This window comes from the organism of the source record quoted next, unplaced genomic scaffold (assembly GCF_019419815.1).
Source record: "Pyrus x bretschneideri cultivar Hongxiangsu unplaced genomic scaffold, Pyrus_bretschneideri_v1 Contig170, whole genome shotgun sequence".
In the NCBI taxonomy this organism is placed as follows: domain Eukaryota; kingdom Viridiplantae; phylum Streptophyta; class Magnoliopsida; order Rosales; family Rosaceae; genus Pyrus; species Pyrus x bretschneideri.
Genome location: NW_025999469.1, coordinates 26353 through 45000, shown reverse-complemented (window position 1 = coordinate 45000; position 18648 = coordinate 26353). Strand labels below are relative to the sequence as shown.

The window sequence follows — 18648 nt, the reverse complement described above, 5'->3', positions numbered from 1 at the left end:
TCAACGGCTATACTGGCTCATATGATCTTCTGTATGCATGGAAGGACTAGTTGTTTCGAAATCAAACATTCTGGGGACAACTCTGTTGCAAGAAACCCCAAGTGGAAATGTGGATCTTTACCGTTTCGAGATATATAAGGAAAAAGGAGGGAAACATAAAAGGCAATTCAAAAGTTGTGCTCTTTCTTTCATGTGCAGTTGAATTGGCTACAGAACTGTGCTCATTTTTCTATATAACCTAAATTTGAATCCTTATAACACAATAGTGGAGAAGAGTGTTGCCCTTACACCATGGCGTGGGTTCCAACCCCGTCGACGTCCTAATCTAACATCTAATTTAACAAATTTATCGTTTGATAAAAAAATTAATTAATTATGATTTTGCCACTACTAGCAATGAGAAATCCTAATAGATTGTAGAAAGACATATTTAACTTGCACCTCAAGCAATAACTTCGAATGAAGTCTCTTAAAAAAGGATGATGTAAGGCGCGCAGAGCGTCCATAGAAAAAAAGTTAGATCCTACAGTATATTTTGATTGTACATAAATATATCGTCTTCAAGATTGATTTAATGAACAAAAAAAGTTAATAAGGAAATGAAATAGCATTTCCGATGTGAAAAGGAAACAAACAGCATAAAAATATTTTAAAAAAAAAAATCGAAGGACATAGAGAAAAATGGGTAAGAGAGTTACCTTGTTCAACAGGGTAAAATATCCAATCTCAAAGGGTTTGTGGTGTGTATATATTGGGGGGCAGCCGCCTAATCTGAGCCAAAAGAATTGTCCTCTCCCTCAATCGCTCTGATCTGAGCACCAGAGAAGAAACTGAACATAAGTACGAGTAATTACTGGTAATGTCGAGGCCAGTGCTACAGAAGACGACGTGGATGGTATAGATTGGGATTAAGGTTGAAGGGAAAATCTTTTGCAACAACATTATGTAGTGTCATTGACTAGTTATCCTTTGAAGGATTAGCATAGAGTGAAATTTTATTAAACAAACGTTTGTCAAGAAACGCTTCGAGCCTCTTATCTTATTAAATAAACGGTTGTCAGTTCCAATCCTTCATTGGCAAGCAATACAACAGGATAACGAAGTGAAGGGAAAAATCCACATTAAAAGCAAAATAAACTACCAAAACCGAAAAGGAAGAGTAGCTGCATGATTTTTTAGTTGGATTTTTTGGGTGTTGTAGTGAGCACAAATCCAAAGGGGAAGAGAGGGTCATAGTGTGTATCCCCAACATTCAAAGGTAGTTGATCAACCGTTTTGAACCAGGTTCTGGAAAGCTTGCCAGTAAAGCCGTAGTCACCAAATAAAACATCAGCCACCCCTTGACCTTCAGTTCCTGGAAGCCAAGCTGCGACAAGAGTGTCAATCAGCGGAACAAATGGTTGAATCACAACAGGACGACCAGAGAGGATGATGACAACGCATTTCACAGCCCCGCAAACATTTGTGATGGTGCTCGGGCCAGGATCAGGTATCCTCAAATTTAAGCTGTCACCAACTGTCTCGGCATAAGGGTGTTCTCCTACCACAACGATGGCGTACGAGAAAGCATTCAACTTCACAAAGCATCAGGATTCACCTTGTAGACAACTTCAGTTTTAGGATTCACTGTGTTCTTTATGGCAGTAAGAATTGTGGTACCTGTTGAAGAAAAATTAGCTCCATACGGAGCTTAGTAGGTAAATATTTTGTAATATGACAGATCTCATAGGCAAACATGTCTGCAAATACATTATGTTTTATCCAGATTTTATAAAATTGGTTTTGGTCATATTATATGAAACCTCCTCTAAATGTACCTTCAGTGAAATTGTTGCCACTCACTCCCTGCCACTCCATGGTCCACCCACCACACTGATAACCAAGATTGTCTGCATGACTGCCAGCTACAAGTATTTTGCCATGAGTATATATTATATGTTAAACACCAACTCTTATGCACAGATATTTATGGATATGGCGGTGCTGGTCGATGCACAAGGGGTTTGTAAAAACATGATGTGGATTGCAACTCTTGTATCACACGTGGGTAGATGATCATGTATGTTGTGCTTTCATTCCGCAGGTATCAAGTGCAGTAGATCATGTACAGCAGGGGAATACCGCTCTTCAGAAGGCCAAGAAGCTACAAAAGAATTCGAGGAAATGGATGTGCGTTGCGATACTCATCCTTCTTATCATCGTTGCAATCATTGTGGTGGCGTTGTTCAAGCCGTGGCAGAGCAACAAGGGTGCTTAAATTAGCTCCTATGATAATTTGCAACTGATACGTAAAGGGGATTACAACCGACAACTCTGGGACTCGAGCAACTCTTGTGAATCATTTCTAGCCCTTTTGTTCTCCTGTGATAATGTCTGCATTTAACACTATTAATTGAAACAAACTGTCGCTATATTCTTTAAGGGATTCTTTAATATACACAAAAGAAAACTCTCTTTTTTCTTCTTGAATGTCTCATGTTACTGGTTATAAAACTGTACTGTCACAGAGATATTCCCATTGATATTTCGTACAGATTTAAAGGACTCTCCGAGAAGGGGTGTATTGGAAGAAAAAGGTCAGGTCACCTAAAGTTAAGTCTTGTATCCACCCACTGTGCAGCATGGCATCAGTGTCCAGGGCATGGCGTCCTCCTTTTTAGCATGTAGGGATTCTTCTTGTTATCTGTTGCCCTTATTTCAAGGGATTGTATCTAGCTGATTAGGTCTAGGATTAAATTAAGGAGCCATAGGTTTCGGTTCTTTTCCTCTTGTACATATATACTCAGTCTAGGTCTCTTGTACTATTATGATTTGTGTGAATATTGAAACTTTCAATTTACAAGATGGTATCAGAGCAGTGACCCTAATAGGCCTGTCTCTGTATATCTTTCGGATAGTTCTCTAAACTGTTCTTCATTCCACAACCATGGTTGAAGAAAGTTCTATAAACATTGAAGGAGACAGTTCCCATGTTTCTCCACCTTCAGTTTTTTTCTGCTCAACTCAATGGAGCGAAAAATTGCTGAGATTTTCAGTTATGCTGAGTCATCCATGCATCTTTGGAAGAATCTCAAAGAAATGTATGGAAACCAGAACAACGCAGCTCGTGTTTTCCAACTAAAGAAAGATATTTCTGGCTTGCAGCAGGAAGGACAATCCTTCGTGCAACATCTTGGGAAGCTAACAACCATGTGGAATGAATTGAATGTCTATCGTCCTCACACCATTGATGCTGCGGTGTTAATGAAGAGGGCTGAGGAAGACAAAATCTTCCAGCTTTTGGCAGCTCTAAGTTCTGAGTTCAAAGATCTTCGAAGCCATATTTTAATGAATCCTGATCTGCCCTCATTCTCCAGTGTTTGTGCTAATATTCAACGATAGGAGGTGAGCAAAAAGGTCATGAACATAGAAGCCAAGCCTAATATTCCAGAAGTCAGGGCCTATGCTTCTAATCATAAGGGTGTCGAGGAAAAGAGCTACAAGGGAAAAAAAGACTTAAAGTGCAGCTATTGTAATGCGGGTGGACATTCAAGGGACTGGTGTTGGATTATACATCCGGAATTAAGACCAAAGCTGCCAAGAGATCTGAAGAGCCCCTCAAAATTCTCTCACAATTCTCCTTTCAAATCCAATCATTCCCTTTTCAAAGCCAACCTTGCAAATCATGCAAACCATGAAGATCATGCAGTCTCCTCGTCTACAGATGGGATATCAAGCTTCCAATCCAACTGCATTAATCAATGAATTTGCAGCATTTCTTCACAAGAAACAAGGAAGTAGTGACTATGAAGGGACAATCAACCATGATGACAAAAATCAGACCGCACTACTCGGACAATTTGCAGGTTTTTTGGCTGAAAATGAACGCATACCATCAAGAGACATCTCAGGTATCTTGAACTCATTTTCAACTGCTCTCAAAGTTGGTAGTATGCATGATTATTGGATTATAGATTCAGGTGCCACTGATCATATGACAAATAATTTATAACCATGCATGATTTTCAAAAACTGCCAATTCCTTCTCATGTATCTGTTGCCAATGGCAAGGATGCTCTAGTTCTACGAAAGGGAAAAGTGAATTTGATCTCTAACAACCTAGAGTCTGATGCTCTTTACGTACCTTCCTTTCCCTTTCAACTTTTATCTGTTGGAAAAATCACAAATTCACTAAAGTGTCTTGCTATCTTCTCTCCTCACAATTTTATTTTTCAAGACATAGCCACCAAGAAGACAATTGGGAGGGTTTCTTTTTAAATGGTCTCTACAATTTACCCAAAGACACCCAAGTTCCCAAAGTCTTTCAAGTTAATTCAAGTATAGCACAAGAACAACAACTTTGGCACCAGCAACTAGCGCATCCTTCTTGAAGAGTTTTGTCCACTTTGTTCCCAAGCCTATGTAAAATTACAAACCCTTGTGATGTTTGTCACTTGTCTAAGTTTGCTAGGTTACCATGTTCTTCCTCTATGTCAAGAGCTAGTAATCCTTTTAAAATCATGCATTCTGATATTTGGGGACCCATTTTGGAATCCTTTGATGCATACAAATATTTTGTAACCTTTGTGGATGATTTCACAAGGATCACTTGGTTGTATCTTTTGAAACTTAAAAGTGAAGTTGTGAATGTTTTTAAAGATTTTCATAAATTTGTCAACACTCAATTTTCTTCACACATTCATGTTTTAAGATCAGACAATGGTACCAAGTATATGTCCCATAACATGTCACAATACTTGAGCATGCATGGCATTCTACACCAAACAAGTTGTGTTGGAACACCCCAACAAAATGGGATAGCTGAAAGGAAGAATATGGATCTTCTTGAGAAAACTAGAGCACTTGTGTTCAATATGAATGTCCCAAAGAAGTTTTAGTCACAAGGAGTGCTCATAGCCACTTATCTCATTAATAGATTTCCTAGTAAAGTTTTGGACTTCAAATCACCCTACGAAGTCTTGAAAGGAAGAAAACTCAATTTGGAGTATTTGAGGGTTTTTGGGTGTACATGCTTTGTTCATATTCAAGCTCCCGACCATAACAAATTAGATCCTAGAGCTGCAAAATGTGTGTTCCTAGGTTACTCATCCACGCAAAAGGGGTATCGATGCTACAACCCTACAACTCAAAAACTGGTGGTTTCAAGGGATGTCAAGTTTGATAAAGGCACTCCCTATTTCTTACGACCTATAAACTATTCTCGGCAGGGGGAGCACCTGCGTGACCTCTTTCCTATGTCATATTCTGGTTTTGATGAGCCAACTTTTCTTCCTAGTGCTCCTGCATTGCCAATATCCCAACAAATGCAAGATGTCACCAATGCACAAGAAACACTTGAGGTTCCCGTCACTCCTATTAATATCACCAGTTCAAATCCTAAGGCTTCTTCAATAGTTCATTCCTTAGTTCAACCCCAGGTTATCTGTCATAATCCTGCTCGAGAAAGGCACCCGCCACCTAGGTTACTTGATTATGTAACCTATACAGCCAGGTATCCATTGATTAATGTCATTGATTATAATCAATTCTCACCTACTTATGCTGCGTTTCTAAGTACTATCACTGGGGTCCGTGAGCCACAAACTTTTCAAGAGGCTAATCTCCATGTTGAGTGGAGAAAAGCCATGGCCGACAAACTTCAAGCTCTCCATGAGAATGGCACGTGGACGGTTGTCAAGCTTCCCAAGGGTAAGAAAGCAGTGGGAAGCCGTTGGGTCTACAAGACCAAGTTTAATTCAGATGGCACCATTGAGAGACACAAAGCACGTTTGGTGTCTTGTGGGTTCACTCAAACTTATGGTATAGATTATAAGGAGACATTTGCTCCGGTTGCAAAAATGAACTCAGTTAGGGTGTTGTTGTCAGTTGCCATTAATCATGCATGGCCTCGTTTTCAAATGGACATCAGGAATGCCTTATTGCATGGTGATCTTGAAGAAAAGGTTTATATGAAACTCCCTCCAGGTTATTCTCAATCTAATGACACGGATTTGGTGTGCAAACTTCATAAAGCAATCTATGGCCTAAAACAGTATCCTCGAGCTTGGTACGCTAAGCTTAGTTTTGTTCTCAAACAAGTTGGGTTTTGTAGGAGTCATGCTGATTTCTCAATGTTTGATCGAACTAGCTTAGCGGGAAAATTGGTGGTGCTTATATATGTGGATGATCTTATTGTGATAGGTGATAACGTTTTAGAAATCACCTCCCTCAAACAATATCTCAGCAACAAATTTGCCATTAAAGATCTTGGCAATCTCAAATATTTTTTGGGAATTGAAATGGCACATTCTTGTAAAGGTTTCTTCCTCAATCAGTGCAAATATGTTCTTGATCTTCTTCAAGAAGCTGAAATTACATATTGTAAGCTAGCTCGAACACCTTTGGATACCAATCTCAAGGTGGAACCTCATGGTGATCAACTTACTAATCTGAGTTACTATCAGAGAATGGTTGGCAAACTCATCTACCTGACCATTACACATCCTGACATCTCTTATGCCGTGAGTATTATTAGCCAATTCATGCATTCTCCAACCATGGTTCATCTCAAAATTGTTCATCGCATCCTTCGTTATTCAAAGGGCTCTGTTGGATGCGGATTATTAATGAGAAATCATGGAAATACATAGATTTCTGGATATACCGATGCTGATTGGGCAGGCAACTCCACTGATCGTAAATCCACCACTGGTTTCTACACCTTTGTGGGAGGTAATTTGGTTACCTGGAAAAGCAAGAAGCAAAGCGTTGTTGCAAGGTCCAGCGCCGAGGCTAAGTATCGCGCCATGGCCTCTACAGCCTGCGAACTCATTCGGCTCAAGGGTCTTCTCCTAGATTTAGGCTTCTCCCATTGTCAACCAATGTCTATGTACTGTGATAATTAGGCTGCGATGCACATTGTATCAAATCCAATTTTTCACGAACGCATGAAACATATAGAGGTTGACTGTCATTATGTTCGCACACAAGTTCAGTCCAAAGTCATCAACACATACTACACACGAAGCCATGATCAGCTTGCAGATATTTTTACCAAAGGGCTGTCTTTCACTGCATTTCAACGCATTTTGTTCAAGCTTGGATCAATCAATCCCTTCGATCCAGCTTGAGGGGGAGTATTGGAAGAAAAAGGTCAGGTCACCTAATGTTAAGGCTTGTATCCACCCACTGTGCACTGTGCAGCATGGCATCAGTGTCCAGGGCATGGCTTCCACCTTTTTTAGCATGCAGGGATTCTTCTTGTTATCTGTTGCCCTTATTTCAAGGGATTGTATCTAGCTGATTAGGTCTAGGAGTAAATTAAGGAGCCATAGGTTTCGGTTCTTTTCCTCTTGTACATATACTCAGTCTAGGTCTCATGTACTATTATGATTTGTGTGAATATTGAAACTCTCAATTTACAACAGGGTGTAAAAGAGTTAATCGAGCGTTGTCGGCCAAGATGTAGTGGGCGAAGTTAGGGTGTACATTGGCACATTTTGGAGAGATTTTTCAATATAGCCGAAACATAGAGCGGCACACCATAAGTTATTAGACAAGTAGAGGGAGGTATTTTTTTTTTTTTTTTCCAAGTGTCCCTCCACTTATATAATGACACTAAATAATCTTTCCACGCTTTGATACTCGGTTGCCAAGGTGTAGCTGACATACTTATTGAAGATTAGTTAAATGATTTCTATTAATTATTGAAGAGTAGCTGACATGAGCAAATTACTGACGACGAGTCGCTAAATAGTTTCCTAGTTGGAATTGGCCGGTGTTGTAGAGAGGCCATATCCAAAGGGGAAGAGAGGGTCATAATGTGTGTCTCCTACATTCATCGGCAGCTGATCAACGGTTTTGAACCAGGTTCGAGAAAGCTTGCCCGTGAAGCCATAGTCACCAAATAAAACATCAGCTACGCCCTGCCCTTCCGTTCCTGGAAGCCAAGCTGCAACAAGAGCATCCATCAAGGGAACATATGGTTGGATCACAACAGGACGGCCAGATATGACGATAACAACACATTTCACAGAACCGCAAACATTTGTGATTGTGCTCGGGCCAGGATCAGGTATTGTCAAGTTTAGGCTGTCACCAAATGTCTCCGCATACGGGTGTTCCCCTACCACAACGATGGCATATGAGAAATCATTCGACTTCACAAAGTCAGCATTAGGATTCTTCTTGTACACGACTTTGGTTTTAGGATCCACTGTGTTCTTTATGGCACTAAGAATTGTGGTACCTGTTAAGGAGTTAGAAAAGTAAGTTTCATACAGAGTTTAATAGGTCAGTTTTTTCGGAGTCCCGACAGATTTCATAGACAAACATGTATCAAGAGGATATTATGTTTTATAACAGCAAAAATAGAAGGATCTGTGTTTACCTTCGGTAAGATTGTTGCCACTTAAGCCCTGCCACTCAATGGTCCACCCACCACACTGATAACCAAGGTTATCTGCATGACTACCAGCTACAAGTATTTTTGATGCCTTCTTCGGAAGGGGTAGCAACGGCTCATCAGCAGATTTTCCGTTCTTTAGAAGCACTAGAGATCTCCTCACAGCTTCCCTAGCTAATTCTCTGTGTTCCTGTGAAAATAGTAATACAAAAAACCAGACTAAGTTTCCTGCATTGTTGTAGAATGGTGTTAAATTAACCAACGTCTACCTTACTGCCAAGTTGGTCGACCAGGCTGCGATCAGCCAACGGTTCCTCAAATAAGCCCATGACGAACTTAACCCGCAAAATTCTTTTCACAGCATCATCAATTCTGCTCATGGGAATGATTCCATTTTTCACCAGGGAGGATAGTCCGTCAATAAATTCCGTATAGTTGTATGGAACCATGACCTGTAACAGGCAATTAAGTAGGGATTAGAGAACCAAACACATCATCAAGTTTATGGAACTTAAGAAAGGAAAGCAACAGAGATGTTAATTACCATGTCAATTCCAGCATTGATGCCTGCTTGAATTGAATATGAGTAGTTGGCATGAGGTGGAGACGTGATCCCGTCAATACCCTCCCAATCTGAGATGACAAAACCCTGATATAGTCCACAAGGTTTTACAGTGCTTTTAGCTTCTAATTAGACTTTGTAAAATGGACGAAAGGCCGAAAAGAATAGCAGAGAGTCCATTTTACCCTGAAATGAAGAGTGTTCTTAAGGAAGCCGGTAACAAGATCACGATTAGCATGCATCTTTACTCCATTCCAGCTCGAGTAAGATACCATAATGGTTGCAACCCCCTTGATAATTGAGTCATAGTAGCCTGGCATGTGGATACTGAGCAAGCCATGTCTGTTTATCACAGTGTTATTCTCATTGATGCCCCTGGTTGTTCCTCCATCACCGACATAATGTTTTGCACACGCTGCAACCTTTTTACTGCCAACAGAAATGGCGGAACATTATGAACAAAACACCTTCGTAAATTGGATCACAATCATGTTGTTTGGAATTTGACAATGATTGATGATCTTTCAGTAAATTAATGTGCCACGAGAATTGCAGTTGTAAATATGTCCCTTTCGGACAAATCAAAATGCAACAATATAGGGATTATAGGTGGCCTTTGTGACCACGGTAAATAGCCTAGTGCCAAAGTATGCTTGGACAACCACTTTCCCTCTTTTTTCCTACAAAAAGCTACCAATTTTTCAATGAAAGTGCTTAAACACACTCGTCATCTCTTCCTTCATCAAAGAGCCAACATCACTGCAGGGGAAAGAGAAGAATAAAACGACTAGTACTTGCATTGCATGTTGTTGGATTTATGTGGACCAATAGAACTAAAACCAAGTTAAACTTCAAGATATTCCAAAACTGTAACTTTCACAGGACCATTATGAAAAGAGTACCAAAAATTTTAGAGGACCCGGACAATCACATTACGCAAATGAAAATAAGACCTTTTAAACTGTCATAATGTGGTAGAAATGTTGGCCCTTACTTTCCACCTACGAAAGGAATGCCCTTTCTAGAGTTAGCTGGTAACTCCCCTTGTAATCCAGGTATGATCTCAGTCATTGCTTGAACAATTTTGTGATCTTCACTGTAGCTTTCATAACATCGACCCCATCTTGGATCTCTGCAAACCTGCAAAGACAAAATTAAGAGGAAGTACAACTTAGCTTAAAGTAACTTCTGTCGGTACTAATCAGACATACAGTTTATTTTAGTTACCGCTATACAAGGTGCGAAGACATATGGAATGCCTGTAGCTCTAGCTTCAAGTGCGGTTGCAGCTCCGATCCTCTTAACAAGTACGGGATCCCTGGTTGATTTTAAATACGAGGAAGTTGACATTAATACATTCACTCTTATGGTTTAAAGTTTGAATTACTAAGAGGACTAAAATTTTACAGTTGAAGAAACAAATTTCTCAATTGATCCCATTTGGTTAAAGTATCATCATATACTCGGAACATATTTACACAACTTTATTTGTATTTGGAATTTTAATTTGTCAGCACCAACGAAAAATGAAAGCTTCAGTCAAATTCTTGATCAATTGCCGGACACATATGACAATTGTCACATCGTAGAACTCTTCATTTAATTGTAGAGAAAGGAAGGGTTGTTTTTTTCTCTCCCAAATTCAAAACGCTGAGACTAAGTTGACAAAAGAGACTAAGCGAAATGTTAGTATTCAAGGCAAATCTACTTGCCTGGTAGCTCCAAGGCCAATATTGTGCGGAAAGATTGTTGCTTTGTAGACGTTGTTGTGGCCATGAACTGCATCGATACCATAAATCATTGGAATTCCAAGCCGGGTTGATAAAGAACCGTTTTGAAAATCATTCACCATGTTAATCCAAGCTTCTGGAGAAGCCTTTTGTGCTGGAACGCTCCCACCCCCGCTTAATATACTCCCTGCCCAAAACAGATTTCTTCTTCCTTAAATCAAACTGATCTGCATATGCATATGTGATACATTCCATTCTTTCTATAGTTACACATGTATATAAATTTATACACAGGCAGGACAGAAGGAAGAGTGATGATTACCAATGAAGTATTTCTTCATCACCTCAGACGAAGCAACACTGCGTTCTATCTGCACCATTTGGCCAATCTTTTCCTCCAACGTCATCCGGCTCAATAGATCCTTGATTCGAGTATTCAACGGCTGTTTGGGGTCTTTATATCTTATGTGTTCTGCTTCTGCTATAGCTATGCAGAAACATGAGAGAAGAAGCCCCATCAAGAAGATGGGAGTTCCAGCCATTTTCTGTTCCTAAAATCTGAAACCCAACAACTGAGAGAGAGGTAACTGAATCACAACTAAGCGAAGTATTTCATTTCATCTTTCTGGAAACTAATAAATTCCCATTTGTCAAAAGAAACTAGTTGCATGTGGAAGCGGAACTTACAGAGAAGCAATGGAGACCCGATACTCCAATAGGCAATGAGCTCTGCTGTTCTGTGGAAGAGAGAGAGAGAGAAGTTGGCAATGAGCTCTGCTGCTTTGTGGAAGAGAGAGAGAGAGAGAGAGAAGTTGGGTTGGGACTTGGGATTTGGAAAGCAAGGTGTGGCAGAAAGTGGAACTTTATAGAAAAAAAATTAGGTGCAAGTTGACTGAAAATTTGGACGTGATGATATATTTGTCAATTCGATAGCGGGCAGAGAAAGGTGACCCAGAGAGTTTTACTGGAATCCAAATTTGTTTATTTGCTTTTCATGGATGGACTCATAATTCATCATGCTTATCTTTACTTAATCGGTGAGATTAGCATCCGCAGTAGTGATGCTGCTGGTGTAGGTGTATTAAGAAGGCTCCACTGGCAATAAAACTGGTGGTTTTGTTTGTTGACTATTATTCCAACTTCTTCTTCCCATCAAACCTCCAAAAAGAAAGAAACAATTGTTCCAACTTTTAACTTTTGTTTTTGGCTTCCTGCCTCATCCACAAATTACAGCCTTACACTACACACGCATGCATTGCGTTACAGAGATCGATATCGCTTGAAAACGGCTAGTGGGGTTTTAGAAATTGATAGAAGGCGATGAGATTGAGGGAGGCGGCACGAGAGAGAGAGAGAGAGAGAGAGAGAGAGAGAGAACCCTTTTGAATTAGAGTCCTCTCTCCTCTTACTGGGTATTCCCAAATCCCTACTCGATTTCAATACAAAATTATAAACTTACATGAAAATAGCAAAAACAATTATTTTCTCTTTAAATTTGTGTACTCTAAAAACCCATCGATCAGGGTTTTTAGAGTACACAAATCATCTTACTGGGTACTCCCCTTTTGAATTAGAGTCCTCTCTCCTCTTACTGGGTATTCCCAAATCCCTACTCGATTTCAATATAAAATTATAAACTTACATGAAAATAGCAAAAACAATTATTTTCTCTTTAAATTTGTGTACTCTAAAAACCCATCAATCATCAAGAACTGAGAAAATTATTCTATTCTACGTAACATTAAATGCTACGAGTATTAGATAGCGTGTCTTAATTTGGATCTTGAACTTTTTCATTTCCTTAACAATTTCTAATGAATGAAAAAACATAAAAGAGAGAGATAAAAAATAAAAAATAAAAAAAATCTCGTTTGGAAGTGTTTTTAAAGTGACTGGAAGAACTTTTGGTGAAATTATTTTTCGATGCCAAAAACACTAGTTATGTGCTTCTTCCAAGAAACACTTCAAGTGCATGCTTTTCCTTCATTATACCTAAATTTGTATGGAAGACAATAAATATTACAAGTATTGGATGACTTGAATTGGTTTGGATTATTGTTTTTTTCGGTAGCCGAATCATCTCTCCTGATGTTAACTTGTATATAAACAACTAATTGAACACACTTAATCAAGGAAATACATAGCATCCAGAAAAGAAACACAACCAATTCAATTTTATTTTATTTTAGTTTCCGGAAGAAAATAAAAAAAAAACAAAAAAACAACAATGGTTTGTTTGATTTTCCTTTAAACAAGCAGCTAGCAAAGTGATCGACCAATTGGAAATTTTCATATATATTATTTGTCACGAATTCGTTGTGATTATAGCTTCTTCATTCGTCACGCATTGTACGTATCTTGAGGCCAAACTGCATGCACATTTTAGCTATGCAAATCAAGCACTTTCATACGTGACACGACACCCAACCTAGCTGGCTATATAAACACTACTCTACATAACGATGCAAAGTGCAAACTAGTCATGGCCTTCTTCGCAAGAAATGCACTGCTGCTAATGCTGCTTATGTTGATTCTAATTATGTCTGATGCAGTAACTGTTGTGATCGAAAATTATTTGTGGGATCAATGGGGCGACTCGCCGCTGAAAGTTCACTGCAAATCCAAAGACGATGACCTTGGTGTCCATGCCGTCCCCCTTGCCGACTCCTACGAATTTAAGTTCCATCCAAACATATGGCGGACCACGCTATTTTATTGCAGCTTTGAGTGGCCGGGCCAATTTCACCATTTCGATATATACGACCAAGGAAGGGATGGAGGTTGTGTACTAGACGACAGCGTTTGTTTATGGCGGATACAAGTGAACGGACCGTGCAGGTTCAACGGCTATACTGGCTCATATGATCTTCCGTATGCATGGAAGGACTAGTTGTTTCAAAATCAAACATTCTGGGGACAACTCTGTTGCAAGATACCCCAAGTGGAAATGTGGATCCTTACCGTTTCGAGACATACAAGGAAAAAGGAGGGAAAAATAAATAGCAAATATATCATTGTGCTCTTTCTTGCATGTGCAGTTAAGTTGGCTAAAATATTGTGCTCATTTTTCTACATAACCTAAATTTGAATCCTCATATCGTAATTTGTATTAGATTAATTAGAATTTTGATTGAATAAATAAAGTGGGATATATTAGTCACCAATTTTGTTGTGATCAATAACAAGTAAAAACTTCTTTCCTAGCTTCTACTGTAACTAGAGAATTTCTTAATTCGTCACACTAATAATGGGAACTTTAACGAAATGTTTCTGTTACTGCTCATTTTAACAAAAAACCACATTTTTACACTAAAAAGTCAATCCTGATACTATTCATTGTACCCTTTATTTTATCATTATCGTTAAAACTTAAAGTTTTCCCATTTTCATTAGTTTTCCTACTAATATATTATTATTGTGAAAAGAAATTATATAAGCAAAGCCAAAAGATTTAATTAATTAGCAAGTGGCCCTCTACCTCAATAGTGAAGAGAAGTGTTGCCCTTGCACCATGACGTGAGTTCCAACCCCGTCAACATCCTAATTTAACATCTCTAACAAATTTATCGTTTGACAAAAGATTTAATTAATTATGATCGTGTCACTACTAGCAATGAGAAATCCTAATAGATTGTAAAAAGACATATATAACCTGCACGTCAAGCAATAACTTCGAATCAAGTGTCTTAGTAAAGGATGATGTAATACGCGCGCAGAGCGTCCATAGAAAAAAGACATATATAACTTGCACATTAAAACCGAAAAAGAAGAGTGGCTACATGATTTTTTTAGTTGAATTTTTTGGGTGTTGTAGTGAGCCCAAATCCAAAGGGGAAGAGAGGGTCATAATGTGCATCCCCAACATTCATAGGTAGTTGATCAACCTTTTTGAACCAAGTTCTAGAAAGCTTGCCAGTGAAGCCGTAGTCACCAAATAAAACATCAGCCACCCCTTAGACCTTCAGTTCCTGGAAGCCAAGCTGCAACAAGAGCGTCAATCAGGGGAACAAATGGTTGAATCACAACAGGACGACCAGAGAGGATGATGACAACGCATTTCACAGCCCCGCAAACATTTGTGATGGTGCTCGGGCCAGGATCAGGTATCGTCAAATTTAAGCTGTCACCAGCTGTCTCGGCATAAGGGTGTTGCATGTTGTTGGATTTATGTGGACCAATAGAACTAAAACCAAGTTAAACTTCAAGATATTCCAAAACTGTAACTTTCACAGGACCATTATGAAAAGAGTACCAAAAATCTTTGAGGATGCCGACAATCACATTACGCAAATGAGAATAAGACCTTTTAAACTCTGATAATGTGGTAGAAATGTTGGGCCTTACTTTCCACCTACGAAAGGAATGCCCTTTCTAGAGTTAGCTGGTAACTCCCCTTGTAATCCAGGTATGATCTCAGTCATTGCTTGAACAATTTTGTGATCTTCACTGTAGCTTTCATAACATCGACCCCATCTTGGATCTCTGCAAACCTGCAAAGACAAAATTAAGAGGAAGTACAACTTAGCTTAAAGTAACTTCTGTCGGTACTAATCAGATGTACAGTTTATTTTAGTTACCGCTATACAAGGTGCGAAGACATATGGAATGCCTGTAGCTCTAGCTTCAAGTGCGGTTGCAACTCCGATCCTCTTAACAAGTACGGGATCCCTGGTTGATTTTAAATACGAGGAAGTTGACATTAATACATTCACTCTTATGGTTTAAAGTTTGAACTACTAAGAGGACTAAAATTTTACAGTTGAAGAAACAAATTTCTCAATTGATCCCATTTAGTTAAAGTATCATCATATACTCGAACATATTTACACAACTTTATTTGTATTCGGAATTTTAATTTTTCAGCACCAACGAAAAATGAAAGCTTTAGTCAAATTCTTGATCAAATGCCGGACACATAAGACAATTAACACATCGTAGAACTCTTCATTTAATTGTAGAGAAAGGAAAGGTTGTTTTTTTATCTCCCAAATTCCAAACGCTGAGACTAGGTTGACAAAAGAGACTAAGCGAAATGTTAGTATTCAAGGCAAATCTACTTGCCTGGTAGCTCCAAGGCCAATATTGTGCGGAAAGATTGTTGCTTTGTAGACGTTGTTGTGGCCATGAACTGCATCGATACCATAAATCATTGGAATTCCAAGCCGGGTTGATAAAGAACCTTCTTGAAAATCATTCACCATGTTAATCCAAGCTTCTGGAGAAGCCTTTTGTGCTGGAACGCTCCCACCCCCGCTTAATATACTCCCTGCCCAAAACAGATTAATTTCTTCTTCCTTAAATCTAACTGATCTGTATATGCATATGTGATATATTCCATTCTTTCTGTAGTTACACATGTATATATAATTTATACACAGGCAGGACAGAAGGAGGAGTGATGATTACCAATGAAGTATTTCTTCATCACCTCAGACGAAGCAACACTGCGTTCTATCTGCACCATTTGGCCAATCTTTTCCTCCAACGTCATCCGGCTCAATAGATCCTTGATTCGAGTATTCAGCGGCTGTTTGGGGTCTTTATATCTTATGTGCTCTGCTTCTGCTATAGCTATGCAGAAACATGAGAGAAGAAGCCCCATCAAGAAGATGGGAGTTCCAGCCATTTTCTGTTCCCAAAAAAATTTACAGAAGAATGTGATGCACAATTAGAAAGCCAGTTTGAGTATGAGCTATGGAAACATTGTGAACCGAAATTTGAAAACATAAAAAAGGACTAAAATTAAAACATCAAACAGTTAAAAGATGAACAAAATTTGAAGAAAAGTATAAGGCAACAATGGAAAGGAATCACAATATTGTGAACCTCAAGCATTCAAGCACCAATGGAAGATTAGTTGCATGGTGGAAATTATAGAAAGTTACCACTTCTATTAACAAAAAAATGCTGCACCCTAAGTTAATCCCAGAGAAAGGAATCAGAAGGACCTTGTAGCAAAATGCAGAATCAAAGAGAACCCTTTTTCAAGCAATAAAAAAAACAGTAAAAAAAGTTTAGTTTTCTTCAAGTGACAATCATAACACATGCATGTTGCTCCTTATTACCCGCCAAAACACTAAATAAAGTTCACTGACCTTTTTCTTTTGTGACTCAATGGAACTAAAATCTGAAACTCAACAACTGAGAGAGAGGTAACTGAATCACAACTAAGTGAAGTATTTCATTTCATCTTTCTGGAAACTAATAAATTGCCATTTGTCAAAAGAAACTAGTTGCATGTGGAAGTGGAACTTACGGAGAAGCAATGGAGACCCGATACTCCAATAGGCAATGAGCTCTGCTGGTCTGTGGAAGAGAGGGAGAGAGAGGTTGGCAATGAACTCTGCTGCTTTGTGGAAGAGAGAGAGAGAGAAGTTGGGTTGGGACTTGGGATTTGGAAAGCAATGCGTGGCAGCAAGTGGAACTTTATAGAAAAAAAAGAAGGTAAATGACAAAAAACTACGTCAACTATGGATCTCACGACACTATCATACCTCATCTGTGAAAATTGACAATGCCATACCTCATCTTTAGAATTTGATCCAATGTTATACCTTCCGTTAGCTTGACGTGAATTTCTCAATTAAATGCTGACGTGGCTTGATCCGAGACCCACTTTTTATTAAAAAATAAAATAAAAAAAGCATTTAATATTTTTTAAATATTAAAATAATAAAGAAAAGTTCAAAAAAAAAAAAAAAAAACCTGAGTTCTTCATCTTCTTCCCCCTTCTTGCAACCCAGAAAAAAGAAGGGAAAAAAAAACAAATTGTCTTCCCCCCGCACCTACCCTCAGTTTGTCTTCCCCCCCAACCCCCTCTTCTCCCCCACCTGAACCCAACTTGCAACCCAAAAAAGAAAAAGAAAAAAAAAAGAAAAGAAAAACCCATCTTCATCTTCCCCGACCCCCCTTCCTTTCTTCCCCCCTCTTGTCTTCCCTAAACCCTCCGCACCCACTACCTGCAACCCCCCCCAAAAAAAAAAAAAAAAAACACAAAAAAAACCTAGATCCCGTTGAGGTGGAATTGGGAAACCTTCACTAGGCTGATTCCGCGGGTGGAGAACTTGGGCGCGGAGAAAATGGGGGTGGAGGGAAGAGGGTGGGTGTGAGATTGGGTGCGGAGGGTGGGTGTGGGGAGAAGAGGGGGTGGGGGGGGGAGGGTGGGGAAGGGGGAAGACAAACTGAGGGTGGGTGAGACAGATTGGTTTTTTTCTTCTTCTTCTTTTTTCTAGGTTGCAGGAAGTGGGGAACAAGATGCAGATGGGGAGAAGAGAAGGGGGGGGTGGGGGAAGGGAACGAACTGAGGTTTTTTTTTATTTTTTTTTATTTTTTAATTTTAATTTTTAACTTTTATTTATTATTTTAATATTTAAAAATATTAAATAATTTTTTTTTAGTTTTTAATAATATTTTAGTAAATTTTTAATAAAAAATGGGTCTCAGATCAAGCCACGTTATTATTTAACTGAGAAATTCATGCCAAGCTAACGGAAGGTATAATATTAGACCAAATTCCAAATATGAGGTATGACATTGTCAATTTTAAAAAAATGAGGTATGATAGTGTCGTGAGATCAATAGTTGAGGTAGTTTTATGTAATTTATCCAAAAAAAAAATTAGGTGCAAGTTGACTGAAAATTTGGATGTGATGATATATTTGTCAATTCGATAGCGTGCAGAGAATCGTGACGCAGAGAGTTTTACTGGAATCCAAATTTGTTTATTTGCTTTTCATTTCGCTTTCATGGATGGACTCGTAATTCATCATGCTTATCTTTACTTAATCGGTGAGATTAGCATCCGCAGTAGTGATGCGGCTGAAGACTCCACTGGTAATAAAACTGGTGGTTTTGTTTGTTGACTATTATTCCAACTTCTTCCCATCACCTCCAAAAAGAAAGAAACAATTGTTCCAACTTTTGACTTTTGTTTTTTGCTTCCTGCCTCATCCACAAATTACAACCTTACACTA

The 18648-nt window shown here is 38.8% G+C and overlaps 1 protein-coding gene and 1 pseudogene across 4 annotated transcripts; both read right to left on the bottom strand.

Moving 5' to 3' along the window:
- Positions 1-1175: 1175 nt before the first annotated feature.
- Positions 1176-1857, bottom strand: LOC125476123 (annotated as a pseudogene).
- A 5688-nt stretch (positions 1858-7545) lies between these two features.
- Positions 7546-17192, bottom strand: LOC125468051 (beta-glucosidase BoGH3B-like). 4 transcript variants are annotated; one of them, XM_048581835.1, is made up of 10 exons: positions 16932-17192; positions 16082-16304; positions 10658-10862; positions 10173-10263; positions 9940-10085; positions 9131-9374; positions 8928-9032; positions 8653-8835; positions 8369-8573; positions 7546-8227 (listed from the first exon to the last, which is right to left on the bottom strand). In XM_048581835.1, the coding sequence occupies exons 1-10, from the start codon at positions 17172-17174 to the stop codon at positions 7740-7742; spliced, it is 2133 nt and encodes a 710-aa protein (XP_048437792.1). In that variant the 5' UTR covers positions 17175-17192; the 3' UTR covers positions 7546-7739. The 4 variants fall into 4 exon arrangements, with proteins under 4 accessions (XP_048437792.1, XP_048437789.1, XP_048437791.1 ...); XM_048581832.1 differs by lacking the exons at positions 16082-16304; positions 16932-17192 and adding exons at positions 10998-11247; positions 11363-11501 and having other exon boundaries at positions 7548-8227; XM_048581834.1 differs by lacking the exons at positions 16082-16304; positions 16932-17192 and adding exons at positions 10998-11220; positions 11363-11488 and having other exon boundaries at positions 7548-8227.
- Positions 17193-18648: the final 1456 nt, after the last annotated feature.

Excerpts from the sequence above, each read along its gene's own strand:
- LOC125468051 (XM_048581835.1), bottom strand. The coding sequence starts at position 17,174 with ATGAGGTATGATAGTGTCGTGAGATCCATAGTTGACGTAGTTTTTTGT. Across the intron at positions 16,305-16,931 it reads CGGGTCTCCATTGCTTCTCC|AAAATGGCTGGAACTCCCAT; the intron begins GTAAGTTCCACT and ends TTTTGGGAACAG. Across the intron at positions 9,033-9,130 it reads AGAACACTCTTCATTTCAGG|GGTTTTGTCATCTCAGATTG; the intron begins GTAAAATGGACT and ends GGACTATATCAG.